At 36.0% G+C, this 13,850-nt stretch overlaps 1 protein-coding gene across 7 annotated transcripts in view; it reads left to right on the top strand.

Annotated features, from left to right (window-relative positions):
* ADAMTS6 (ADAM metallopeptidase with thrombospondin type 1 motif 6) overlaps positions 1-13,850 on the top strand; it is a 262,327-nt gene that overhangs the window by 170,407 nt on the left and 78,070 nt on the right. For 6 of the 7 annotated variants that reach the window (XR_012495117.2, XM_019743866.3, XM_074328899.2 and 3 more), the window contains 2 exons: positions 435-580; positions 2,672-2,735. The exons of the other annotated variant lie outside the window; for it this stretch is intronic. Coding sequence is in view for 5 of the 6 variants with exons in the window: in XM_019743866.3 (XP_019599425.1) it covers positions 435-580; positions 2,672-2,735 (210 nt within the window). In the remaining variant the exon portion in view is untranslated. The remainder of the gene's footprint in view (positions 1-434; positions 581-2,671; positions 2,736-13,850) is intronic. 7 annotated transcript variants of the gene reach the window in all.

Raw genomic sequence — 13,850 nt, 5'->3', positions numbered from 1 at the left:
AAGAAAAAGCAATTACCATCATAAAAATTCCTTACTGGGGAACTTTCCATATTGCGTTATCATTCCATGAGCCTAATAATAGTGGAATATAAAGAAAAAAATGTTTAATACTAAAATATCTAAAAAAGACTTTTGAGGTCTCTGTAATGAGAAACACTAAAAGTCTGGAGTAGGAGAAATAAGGAAAAAGAAGTCAAGTTTTTTAGACTTCTGGTACGTGTCAGAGATTTATAAATCATTGCCTAGCTAAAGATAATTTGCAAATCACATGCACCTTCACCAATGTCTAAACACAGTTAAAGAACCCTCAGTCTGTTATCTATTGGGAGAATGCTAATGCCTATAATTGGTCATTGCCTGACCCTTATGTATTTCTATCCTGATAGGTCTATCTGCCTAAAAGCTAATTCTGTGTTTTCTGTGAAATCTTGCAGTGGTGTTATCAGGGAGATTGTGTTCCTTTTGGCACTTGGCCCCAGAGCGTAGATGGGGGCTGGGGTGCCTGGTCACTATGGGGAGAGTGCAGCAGGACCTGCGGGGGAGGCGTCTCCTCATCCCTAAGACACTGTGACAGTCCAGCGTAAGTAGCTAAAGTAAGCCGGAGCCAACAAAAAGACACAGTTGGAAATGATTCAAAGCTGTGGTTTCACATGTTATCTGTAAAAACGTTTCACTAGTGAGCCAAGTGCTTGTCTTCAGAACAAGCAATAGGCACAGGAAAGCAGGAGTCTTGTTAGACAGACTTTCCTTTTCTTCCCTGTCCCTTACTATATAACTGAAAACAAAAGAAAAAGAAAAAAGAAAAGGATTGTGTATCTATCCCAGGTATAGCCAGACTTTTTAATCTAGTACTAATCAGATAGATTTCCTCCTCCAAAAACTACTGAATTATGGATGAATTGGGTCTGGTCTTAGCTACCCTACCATTATTCCCAGGAAACCTAAGGTCTTTGCACATGTCACATAAAATTATTACTGCTACATTAGTATTAAAAGGACCAATGAGAGCACTTCAAGGGTTGAAATGCCTTGATTCGCATCACAAATCACAATGAAAAGAATACTGCCCATGTGTTAAAATAGTTTCCATTCACATGCCCCCGTTAATCATTTTCCGGAGTTGCCACCACTTTTCTCCCCGTGAGAGCTGTGTGCAGGTCAGACTGCTCCTCTTCCTCTTTTTCTCCAGTCAGAGCCCCCCTGGAGTAAGGCTGTCCCCACCAGTACTCTTCGCTAGCTGTGTTGCTTCTCCCTTCCACCAGTGCTCATTGCAGGCAGACTATTCCTCTGGTTGGTCTTCCCTGTCCTTCCAGAAGCTAAACTGCTCCGTTAGCAGCTGCAGGTCAAGTGCTTGCATTTTTGTCTAGAACTCAGGTTGACGACCTTCTTTGCTGACAAATACTTTGGTGCAGAATGATGTTATGATATCAATTCTGCCTTTCCCCTCCCCGCCCCTCTGGGGTAAAAGATGGTCTATTTTTTTTCCCCTTATTTTAACTCACGATCCCTTTCTTTGCTTCTTCTCTCTAAATGTCTCTTTCCTTTTCTTTTTTCTCTTTTCAGCTTGAAATTGTTTCCCTTTATATCAGTTGTGTGTGTTTCCATTCTCCTACTTTTTATCGTTATTATCCTCCTGCTAAATAAAGCTCACTGTTACCCACTCATAAACTAGTCATGCTACCACCATCCCCACTACCTTGTTTTCATCTGACCAACCCATTTCTCCCAAGCTGGTTCAAGCTGGGACATTTCTTTCCTTTGCTTAGAGTCAGCATTCACTGCCATTCCAAATAGATTCAAAATTGTAATTTTAATTACCCCATTGATACCAGTGAGCCAAAAGTATAATTTAGACAATCCTTTTTAAACAAGTACAGAATAATTAACCTAAGTTCAAATGCAGGCTACTGTAAATTAATAGCCAAATACTTAAGATACCTAAGAGAATGACCGGACCTCTTTTAAAAGGACAAGTTAGTTTTCTCCATTCAAAAACAGCATTCAAATAATAACATATGGCTTTCCCTAATGTTAAGTACTTCAAAAATTAACTTATGTAAATCAAATATTTGACATCTCACTTTTTCATTGATTTGAGTATAATATAAAGTATTTATGTAATGCAAACCCATCTGATGTTTAGATTTAATGTTTTAAAACTGTATGTTTGAAATGAAATAGAAATTCATTTCTGCATTAATTACTTTAAATTCCAGAGAGTTATTTAGTGTCCTCCCCTTGTTTCCAGTCTGGAAAAAAACAAACTTTCCATTTCCTACTTGGTAAATATATAGCATCAGATTATGGGTTTTGTTGAATATGATTCAAATGACTTTTCATTATAAATAAGTGATTTTAAAACTCTCATCGAACTGATCACCTGTTTACTATGATAGTTAGAAAGTATATTGATTTAATTGAATTATCTTTAGAATGTAAATCATGATAAGAGTCTTATAATGTTACTCATAGTAAATTGACTTAATTTTAAATTCAACAATCATAGTCATTATTCCTAACAATCACCAGCATGATTTGAATAACTAATAAATTGTCAAATTTTGTATTTTCTTAAAGTAAATGTGGATATGTTTTCATCAAGCAATAATATATGTACTCTCTATGTGGATAGATACATTATATTCACATGTTAAACAAAATGTGTTTTCAGACCTTCAGGAGGTGGAAAATATTGCCTTGGGGAAAGGAAACGGTATCGCTCCTGTAACACAGATGTAAGTAAAACCAAACTCTGCTATGAAACATTAGCTTACATTTCACTCAGAATAGGGAACTTTCTTTTTAATTGTAAGCTATTTGATCAGAAATCCACATGTGTAATGGTCACATAAATTTTTATAATTGTTAATGATGAAGGGAACTGGCTTCAGGTCCATCCATTCCATCAACAAGAGTCAAGAGGAAGCTCCAGCACTAGGAGAAAATACACTCTCCTCCAATAGGGATCAAGAGAGAGCTACATACCCGTTGAGCTGCCCTGGTCCTCCAGACTCTCACAGCTTTGCCATCATTCTTTCTTGAGCCCACCGAGAATATCTTATTATGTTTTATATCCCATATTATGTTTGCTGCTGCAAGAAGACCCAGACTCCCGCATCATTCTCATCCCTGCCATCCAAGCCCAGAAAGCTATTTCCTATCCCTGTCCAACTGCTAAAACTTCTGTGTCCTCAGGAATTATTCCTCATCAGCAAAATCACTTATATCCTGACATCTCTGAATTTCTCTTCCCTTCACCTTCTTGTTCTAATGGAAACTGGCTTTCCCCGAGGATACTGAGTCCTCTGTAGCTCTTTGAAGTTGGGGACTTGTGTTTTCTCCCTTAGCTCTTGAATGACCGGGCCTGAAAGTGGATTGCCTATCTTTTTTATATCTCATTACTCCTTCCAGATAATTCTTCCTCCCTCCTATCTAAAAAGTCACAGCTTTTAATTTCAAGTCATCAGACTATTACCCACTATCTTCACTCCCATGCTCTCAAACCCTATTACCTTGGTTATTTCATAAGTATGTAGATGATTTTTCCAACATCTCTTCTGGATTTTTCCATACTCATACAAACATATTGTTATTTCTCCTATTTTGAAAAAACAAAAACCTGCCCGTTATTTTCCCATGTCTTTTTCTCTCCTTGAAACAAAATTTCTCAAAAGAGATATCTGTACTTACTATATCTAATTCCTCTACTCATTTTTTTCTTAAAATCGATCCTGTCAAGTTTTCACCTCCATCATTCTACTGAAAATGATTTGTGACATCACAGGTGACTTCCGTATTGCTAAATCCAATAGTCAGTTCTGAGTGTTTGTCTAACTTCATCTTCACTAGACTTCCATGACACTACAACTTCTTGGTTGTCCTTTTATTTTACTGCTATTCTTTCTCATTTGCCTTTGCTCATTCCTACTCTTTTCTCTGGTGTCTAAATGGTCGAGTACCCAGGACTTAGTCCTTGGCCTTTTTCTCTGCCCTACCAATACTCATTTCCTTGATGATCTCATCAATTTTCATGGCTTTTGATATCATTCATATGTCCTTTGAGCCACAAATTTGTATTTTCAGCTAAGACTTCTTCTATGGATTTTAGACTCATATCTTATTATTGATTGAACTTTTAATAGACATCTAATATTTAACACGTCCAAATGTTATCTCTAAAACATTTCTACAAACCTGGTCTCCCAGCAGTTTTTCTCATCTCAGATGTCAACTCTGTCTGGCACAAGCCCCAAACCCTCAAGTTATTTTCGATTCCCTTCTCTGTCTCACAGCCTATATCCATTCCTCAGAAAATCCCATTAGCTTTACCTTCAAAATGTATCAGAGATCTGACTACTTCTCACTACCTCCACTGCTACCACTTTTTCACTGGATTACTCTTTATGGCTTTTTTAGAGTTCCCCATGCTACTCTTGTTCCCTACATCCTTAATAAAGGAGGCAGAGTGAATCAGATTATATCCTTTTCTCAAAACCCTTCAATACATCCCCATTTTTACTTAAATCCGAAGACCTTGCAAAAGCCTGCAAGGCCTACACACTCTGGCCTTCCATTACTTCTCTGAATTAATCTCTTATTATTTCTTCCTCATTCTCTCTGCTCCAGCCATAAGGGCCTCCTTCTTTGTACATGGTGGATGTGTTCCCAACTTACAGTTTTACATTGTCTTTTCCCTTTGCCTTGTATTCAATCCCCCAAAATATCTACATGCTAACTCTCTTACCTCACCTTTACTCAGCTGTCACCTGCGCAGTGAGGCCTAGTCTGAATACCATATTTAAAATTGCAACTCTCCCTGCTCCCTACAACCCTGGGAATCCTAGTCTTCCTTACCCTGCTCTTATTTCTCCCCACACCACCTTCTAACACACTCTCTAGCTTATTTATCACATTTAATTCTGTTAAATTTGCATCTTGAAATAATGAAATATAGCCTCAGTTACAATGATTATTTCAAGTTACTAGCATTATTTTTGCATTCATTCAACAAATAATTGAGTGCCTTGTGAATATCAGCGTGTGCTAGAGTGAAAAAAGCAATTTCTGCCCTCAAGGATCTTATAATTTCCTGGGAAATCACTTACATGCAAAAAGTTACAATACAGAATGAGGAGTGATATGATATGATAGAACAAGTATGCGATGCTATAAAAGCATATAGAATTGGCACATTGCCTAATTAGGGATTTAGGAATTACTTTTCATAGGAAGCTCAAGATCTGCGGGGCAAATAGGAGCTGAACAGAAAAGAAGAAAGTGACAATGAGCATTTTAGGCAGAAGGAAAATTAAGTGCAAGGTGTGGAGGTTGAAGATCTTTATCTTGAGGCATGAAGAAACCACTGAAACATTTAGCCCCAAGTGTATGCTTTATATGAGACTGGATTGGAGAAAGGCAACGTTACAACAGAACAACAATGAAGTCAAGAAGAATGTAAGGATACTGATGAAAACAACTAAAGTGTTGAGCCATGTGTTCTATGTTAGGAATGACAGTGGAGTCTAAAGACGGCTAACGGGAGAAAGTTAAGGACCTAAATTTAAAAAATCCATAAAATCAAAGAACCAGTGTTGTAGGAAAAGCAGAGTGAAGGAGATAGAAGGTGAGGGGATCAGGGAATGGAGTGTGTTTGAATTTTAAATGTGAGAAGTGAGACTGTTCTCGATGACAGACCTGGAGTATATTCATGGTAGTACGTATCTACCCTTGAGTGGAGGTAAAGGAGTTCAAGGAAGGCCAAGGCTAGGTGGTTTGGGGAGTCTCCCATGTGGATGTTGAAGTCGCTCGGTGATGTTAGAACTTGGAGCATATGGTGGAACTATGAACCAGGTATCAAACTCTTTAATAAATGAGGGGAAAAGACCATCGTGAGGTTGGTAGGAAGTAATGGTGAAGCCAGATAATGATTTGGCTGAATAACATGAATCTCAGAAGAAGAGAAGTTTTAGACAAGGGTAGAAGAATTGAATACTTAGTATATGTCAGACTATATGTTAGGTAGGAGTGAGAACGCCAAACCTACCTCTCATTTTCCATTGTTACATAATTGTTTGGGTAGGCACGCACTTTGGCGCTGATAACATAGGTAGTATATAATATGAGTAATGTTTGATAGGTAACAGAAAAAGAAAACAACATGCCAGACATCTCAGGATTGTTGCGTTTTACCCATCAACTGTGTTTTAGATGCTCAAATTATAGAGCTTGCTGTTGGCATGTTGACTTTTCTATTATTATCTTTTTCTGTTTCAGCTTTTATCAAATGATAAGGCGATACAGTTAACATGACTATATCATGAGCATACAAATAATTAACTTTTTTCCCATTAATCTTGACTTTACTAGTTCAGAATTTGAGGCAATTCATTTACTGCACTGAAATTTATTTTCATATTATCCAAGTTAATAAAATTGTCTGAGCATAAATTGTGTAAGCTGGGGCCTTTTAAAATGTAATCTGACATGTGAAAGTTTCAACTTTCAAAACACATAATCTAGCCTGGCGCTGTCCAAGAGAACTTTCTTCAATATTTCTTCAAATATTTTATATGTGCACTGTCCAGCTTGGTAGCCACGAGTCAAATTAGCTATTTAGCACTTGAAATGTGGCCAGTACAATTAAAGAACATAATTTTTAAGTTTAATTCATTTAAATTCGAATAGCCACATGTGGCTAGTGGCAACTGTATTGGATAGCACAGAGCTAGACAGTCTAGCTATGCAGTAGAAAAATAATTGTTATAAAGAAGATTGTAAATATTATATGTAAAAGTTATCAAAATAAATTAGTCTTAGTTCATTTTAGAAACAAATGTAAGAAGACACTTCCATTTTTGGTAATGACAGATTAGGTTATTCTGACAAATTAAAAAAAAATGCTAAATAAGATTTGTTTTCTTTTATTATTTTAAAATCAACAGGGAGCTGACAAGATAGTGAGGGAAATGCCAAAAGGTTAAATTATTTGAGCCAGGGGAATTCAAAAATAAAAGGGGAGCATCAGAGCACCTAAGATACTTTTGCCCTACTAGTATTTAGAGGAAAAGAAGAGATAAACTGCTCTAGTATCTCTTTCTTAAGTCCTGTATAAAGTGTTCCCCCAAACTACTCACCTGGTCCCCTAGCTAATTTCCTTCACGTTTTATTGGCCAGGAGGACACATGCTCTTAAACCAGTCACTGGCAAAAGGAATGGGATTACTATAATTGGTTTAGACTAATCCAGATATGCTTTTAAAATAGGTTAAGGTAACCTTCCCTGAGAGGTAGATACCTGAGTAAAGATCAGAATTTAGTTAGCAAGAAAGCAGGGAGTGATAGATAATGGATATGCTACAGATGTCTGCATCAGAGCCCTTTTAAATTCCTTCTTTACAGTAGTCCTCCTGCTGTTTGAATGGGATACATTCCAAGAACTCCAGTGGATGTTTGAAACCACGGATAGTACCAAACCCTACAAATATTGTTTTTTTCCTATACATGCATACCTATAATAAATTTAATTTATAAATTAGGCACAGTAAGAGATTAACAACAATAAGTAATAATAAAATAGAACAATTATAACAATACACTGTAATAAAAGTTATGTAAATGTGTTCTCTCTCTCTCTCAAAATATCCTGTAGTACTGTATTCACCCTTCTTGTGATGATGTGAGATGATACGCTGGACAAAGGGATGATTCATGTCTTGGGCAGGATGGAGAGGGGTGATAAAAGATTTTATCATGCTACTCACAACAGAATTTAAACTTAAATTTAAATGGAATTTAAACATAATTTAAAACTTATGAATTATTTCTGGAATTTTCTATTTAATATGTTCAGATTACAGTTGACCTCGGTAACTAAATCAGTGGAAAAGGGGGACTACTACACTGGCAGAAGTAGCAGCAACAGTAGTAGTTGTAGCGGTAATAGCTACTGCTGATTTACTGAGCACTTACACATATCAGAGTTATTATTTTAACTATATTTTCTTCCTATACTGAGAGTTCTCAGTAGTGACTTGGGTTGCTAAGATATTTTTAATTTCCATTTTTCAATATAAATCTAGAAAAGCTATGATAATTTAAAGTTTTGCTATACTCTGTTCTGTTACAACCTTGTTTTTGTAATACAAATTAACTCATAAATGATTGAGTTGTTTTGTGCCACTAAGCAATACAGCGGCTAAAGTCAAACTACATTGATACAGCTAAATAACGGGAAAATTGTACTGTACATGAAGACCATTCGTCCCAAATTCTTCTTTTTTGCTCAGTTTGGTCACATGCTCTGTTGTAGAAGCCTCTATTGTGTATTTCTGCCTGTTCTTTGTACATTGGCCTCTTGTTCTTACAACCCAGTCCTCAATCCTTCCTTTATTAACTTTTTTCACCTTTTTTTTAAAAAAAAAGATTCAAATCCTATGTTTACTCCAGTTATATCTTTGTTGAGAATGTGCCACGTGTTTTTGAAATTGTGCTACTGTTTTCTTAGAATTGTTACTGTTTTCGTTAGTGTTCTGTCTTTGAGTTGCCTGCCTCTAATGCTGTTTTCCCATATGCCTATAATTTTTAGTGTGCAATTTTGCAGAAAGAGGTTTTTCAGGAATGTATATATATATATCACATTAGAGCAGAAACTCCTGTATTTTAAAAATCTATTCTAAAAGTTTCTATTATATAAACTACATTATAGAATAGAGAATTTTATAATAAATCATGAAGGGTGAAATGACTGGAGTTAAGAATCAGTAATGCAAAATAAAAATAAAAAGAATGAGTAATGCAAGCTTCAGTATTTTCCCTTAGCATAGAATGGATGTTGCTACAGGAGCAATATAGGGCTATTTGTTTGTATCCTTTAGGTTCATCTTGGGACTTTTTTTCCTAAAGTTATAATGCTTTAAATGTTCTTTTATGTTATAATGACCAGGTGTCTGTTTTGAGCTATCCTACTTTAAGGGATTCAAAGGAGTATACTTGTCTTTTACCAGATCGGCCTCCTTCCTTAGCACATGTTTTATAAATTTAATACTCATCATATTTAGTAAGTCTGTAAATGAGATCTGGGAGAAAACTTTCCAATTAGTTAGAATCAATTTGAGAATCAAGAACTAGAAAACAATTCATACGCATTTTTAGCTTGGTCATTTGTGATCCAAGAGCTTTTCTTGAGACTTAAATCAGGGTAATATAAAAGATAAATTCCAATGACACTGGAAGAATTCTCAAATCAGTGCCCAGGATGAGATCATGTCAGGCCGTCAAACTGCAGGAGGAGTAGGGCTCTTTATTTAGTGGCATGAATCTTTGCTCTGTGCTTTCTAATTTACGCCCTCATGTATTTGATCAATCTTACTTATATTCCTTTTAAGATCTTTACACATAGTCTATCAGTTTCCTGACCCTCTTGTTTCCATGGTTGACCAGATGGTACTATAGATTACTGCTTAGTTCTCATGTTTTTATGCATAATAATAATTATCGTTATTGTAGCTCTCTGATTAGAGTTGAGTTAGCTTCATTACAATCACAACTGAAAAACAGAATATATTAGAAAATCACAGGGAAAGGAAAATAATAGAAAGCAGGGGTCAATACCTTAAATACCGTGTTTCCCCCAAAATGAGACCTAGTCGGACCATCAGCTCTAATGTGTCTTTTGGAGCAAAAATTAATATAAGACCCAGTCTTATATTATATTATATATTATATATTATATTATACCCGGTGTTATGTTAACATAAGACTTGTTCTTATATTAAAATAAGACTCAGTATTATATTATATTATGCTATATTATGCTATATTATATTATATTATATTATACTATACCCAGTTTTATATTAAAATGAGACCGGGTCTTATGTTAATTTTTGCTCCAAAAAATGCATTAGCGTGGAAGATCCGGCTAGGTCTTTTTTTCTGGGAAACACAGTATGTACCATAAATTCCTTCCACCTACTAAAGGCGAGTCACAAGTTTTGCTCTGAATTTCCTAGTGACCTGAGTAAAGAGGCAAACACTATCACTTCTAAGATTCATAATGCTTGGTAGCTGTGACAATAGGAGACATAACCACAAAGGAACACTCTACTATTTTGAAGCTTTATTAACTCCTCTTGTGTGGATCCTACACGGCGGTAAATCAGATTGAAACATACATGGTTGATAGCACTCCTTTTGCTTAGGTTAGAGGGGAAATTAGTTCTAGCTTAGAACCTAGAACCAATGTAGGCCAAACAAAAGTGGCTAGCACAAAAAAAAGATAGCCACACTTTCTCCCTGATTTCATTCCCACCACAGACATTTGCGAGGTATAGGAGTGGTATGAAGAAAAGAGCTTTCCAGCGGAATGGCCACAGTGTTCCCAGAACTTCCTGTCCCACTTACCCCAGTTTCAAAGAGGTCCATAGAGATAGAAAGGCAACTTACAAAGAAAAGAAATCTCAATCTTTGAAGATTTTAAAATAGATTTGAAAAGGGTCTCTAGTTATAAAATTGGCCTGACCACTCTCAATAACAACATAACCGGTCTAGAGGCCCAAGGTATTTACACACAAGACTCTGAGGCTTGATTATCTGCAGCAGGATGTCTTGGATGGGCATCAGCATTGGTCATACTCAAAAGCCTTCGAAAACATCTTGACGAGGACTCTTTCTTTGACATCCACATGATGGTCTCCAGGACAGAAGAGCAGATAAAGACAATAGCTGTGGCAGGAACAAATGACTATGCTTTTCATCTTAATACTACTGAGAAACCAGGAGTATTTATTGAAGACACTTAGGAGAATTGGATGAAGTTTGGTCTTACCATTAAACCAGGAACTACAAAGAATATTTGGTATCATAAGGCCATCTCTATGAGATGGCCTTGTGGAACTATGGTTTGGAGAGCAAAGTTTTATAGATGTAATAATACTATGAGTTCATTAGCTGAGGACACAGTTCCCCTCTTTGGACACAAAGATAAGTGACTGATAAGGTCCTGACAATTTTTATAAATGTGCGTATGTAGGATCTCACATGCCGATCTGATAATGCCATTATGAGAAGTAAAGCGCCCAGATCTGTACCCAGTCGGCTGAAAAGTTCTCAAGAGCTGCTTAAAAATATAATTTTGATTTTTATGTGTATGGAATCTCCTTTTTACTGGCCTAAGAGAATATTGACTATTAATCAGGCTTTTCTGCTTTCCTGAGCAAGTTTTCATGCCAATGACTTAAAGCTATCATGCAAAATGTTCTAAGGGTAAGCCTTTGTGTACATAGTATAACTTTTAAATAGCAGAATTTATCGGTGTTGTGAATGAATACCTTACTTGATAACTTGATTTCTGTAAAAAGTAAAAATATGGCTATATCTAAGTTTATAAACCAAATTTTACATCAAAGCCTACAGAAGAAATATTAGTTACTGTGAAAAGGACTTACCCACATTTTTAAAAAGAATTTTCTGATGTGCTTAGCTGTTTTCAAAACTGAGAAAATCCTTGTGTTTTTCCTGTTTCATATTATTTGTGATTTGTGTATCTGCTTGATAATGTGACTAGGATAATACTTCTGGTGGAAAACCTAAGCTCCACTTTGGCTGAGATGGAAAGTAATATTATTCTTGCATCTTAAATATCTCATTTTCCTCCTTTACTTTATGCATCAAAATTATTTTAAAAATTATGGAGTAAAAAAGGGTTTTCCAGGTCATCGGTGTTCTGTTCTAAAGTTTAAACATAGATTGTATATTAACAGGGTATTTTCTCAATCAGCTTTGCCAGAGTTACCTGCTATTCTGCAATTATCTTCTCCTTTAGTCATTGCTTGAGGTCATTAAACAGTGTGATTGCCTTGGTTGTGGTACACAGGAAAAGTACAGCCTGTAGTTAGAGGTAGAATTATAGTGAATAAAGTATGGACTTTGGATTTAGACTGGTTTAAATTTAAATCCTGAACGTAACACTTGTTGCTATTTGACCTTGGCAAGACACCTAATCTCACTAAACTTCAGGGAACTCATATGTCAATCTAGTATGATTATATCAGACTTGCAGGGTTGTTTGAGCATTACAAAGAGGTGACGTGTAAAAAATCTGGTGCTGCTCCTAGTACTTAATCTGTACTCAATACAGCTACACTGTATTGAGTTTATATTATTACATACATTTATGTTCTATAGATTAAAAAGTACTTTCATGCATGATCTCATTACATCTTCAAATCACTGTTATAGAGAGGAAGGACAAGTATTTTTAAAATGAGGAACTAAAGCTCAGCAACAGGCTAGTACTATGGAAAGGATTCAGTAAGGTATAGCATTTCTGAGCACTGACCTAGTGCTCTTGTAACAGATACAGCCCTTAGAAGGTAGGGGTGGCAAGGTAAGCTTCTCTGAAAGAGTTTGGTCACCTTTGTCATTGTCCTACTTCCAGTCTAACCTTATGCTGTATCAGAACCAAATAGCTGTGGACATTCTGAAACTATACCCTTTGCCCTCAGGGAGAGGTGTGAAGTGATGACAAGGAACAGAATAGATCCGTTAACTAACAGCGTTATGATCGTATCTCAGGTTATAATTAGAAACAAATATATATCAACCACTCTGTTCTTATTACTATTATATATAATATAATATAATACATATATAGCAAAAAATAACAGGAGCAGTGTCATTGCTTATCTTTAGGTTGGTATGAATTTTATGATATGCATCATGTTTGGAGACATAAGGACTAGCTTTTAAATACAGAATAGAGCTTGATTATTTTGTTCTTAAAAGGGATGTTTAAAAACTTACAAAGGAAATTTTTGTTCCTTAACCTTTTTATAGGCTTAGGGGAAAGGGTTATGCTATGGATAGGTGGAGTTTTAATTAAATTCAGACTATCCATGGCATATTAGAAACTAATTTTGAAAACTTGCATAGAAGATTATCATTATCAAGTATGTCAGCCAGAATCAAGCTTGTCTGGACAATGTAGGTTTATCGGGCTTTTGTTTTCTTTTTTCTTTCTAAATAAATGTACAGTGAAACTCCAAACAAAAAATCAGAAGTTATGTGGGACAGAAAAGATAAAGAGGTTGAATCAAAACTGAGGTTACAATGATTCAGTACTTTCATGGAATACAAAATTTAACCTTAGAAGTGTCCTTATGAATTACTTTAATAAGATAATCACAGTACCTGATAACTGGGAAATCAGAAATTTTGTTGGCAACTTGTAAGAGAGGGTGTGGAAGCAAGGCCTTTGTTAGCCCATGTGGCAATTTTTGTGTAATTTAGAAAAAGATGCCTATCTGGGTGAACAAACAGAAATACGTCCCATGTCAAATGCATAACTTGCTAGGGGTTGGATTCAGACTCCACTTATTCAACTAATGGGGCATAACTGGCTAATAATATGTTGCTATCCTGGAAAGGAAGAAAATAAGTTTGGGGAGTGTAGAAGGTTAGTCTAGTGTAATAGTCAAGAAGTAATAGTGCATTTGGTGTGAAAACAAAAAAGTAGAAAGGAGCAGAAGGTGGAAAAGAGATAAAGAAAGGATGTAGAACAAAATGCCAATTTTGCTCATTTCGCAGTTTTCCCTGAGGCATAAGAATCCTAGTATCTTCCCCCTGCTCATCTTCTTTCAGAAGAGGAGAGGAGAGGAAGAGAGGGAAAAGGGTTTTCATTCTCGGCAGCTCCTCACTCTTTGTTATCCATAAGACATAGTACAGTATTTTCAGAATTTTCCTCATTTGCAGAACATTTGGGGATGTATTTCTCTTAAAGGTTAGGGCATTTGGGGGGTGTATTTTGTAAATGAAAGAAAAATGACACAGAGGGGTTCCAGGACAAGGTCACCC

This window comes from Rhinolophus sinicus, chromosome 3 (assembly GCF_057876585.1).
Source record: "Rhinolophus sinicus isolate RSI-liver-muscle chromosome 3, RSI-T2T, whole genome shotgun sequence".
NCBI classification, from domain to species: domain Eukaryota; kingdom Metazoa; phylum Chordata; class Mammalia; order Chiroptera; family Rhinolophidae; genus Rhinolophus; species Rhinolophus sinicus.
Note: the sequence above shows the minus strand (reverse complement) of the source record. Positions and strands in the feature narration are given on the sequence as shown.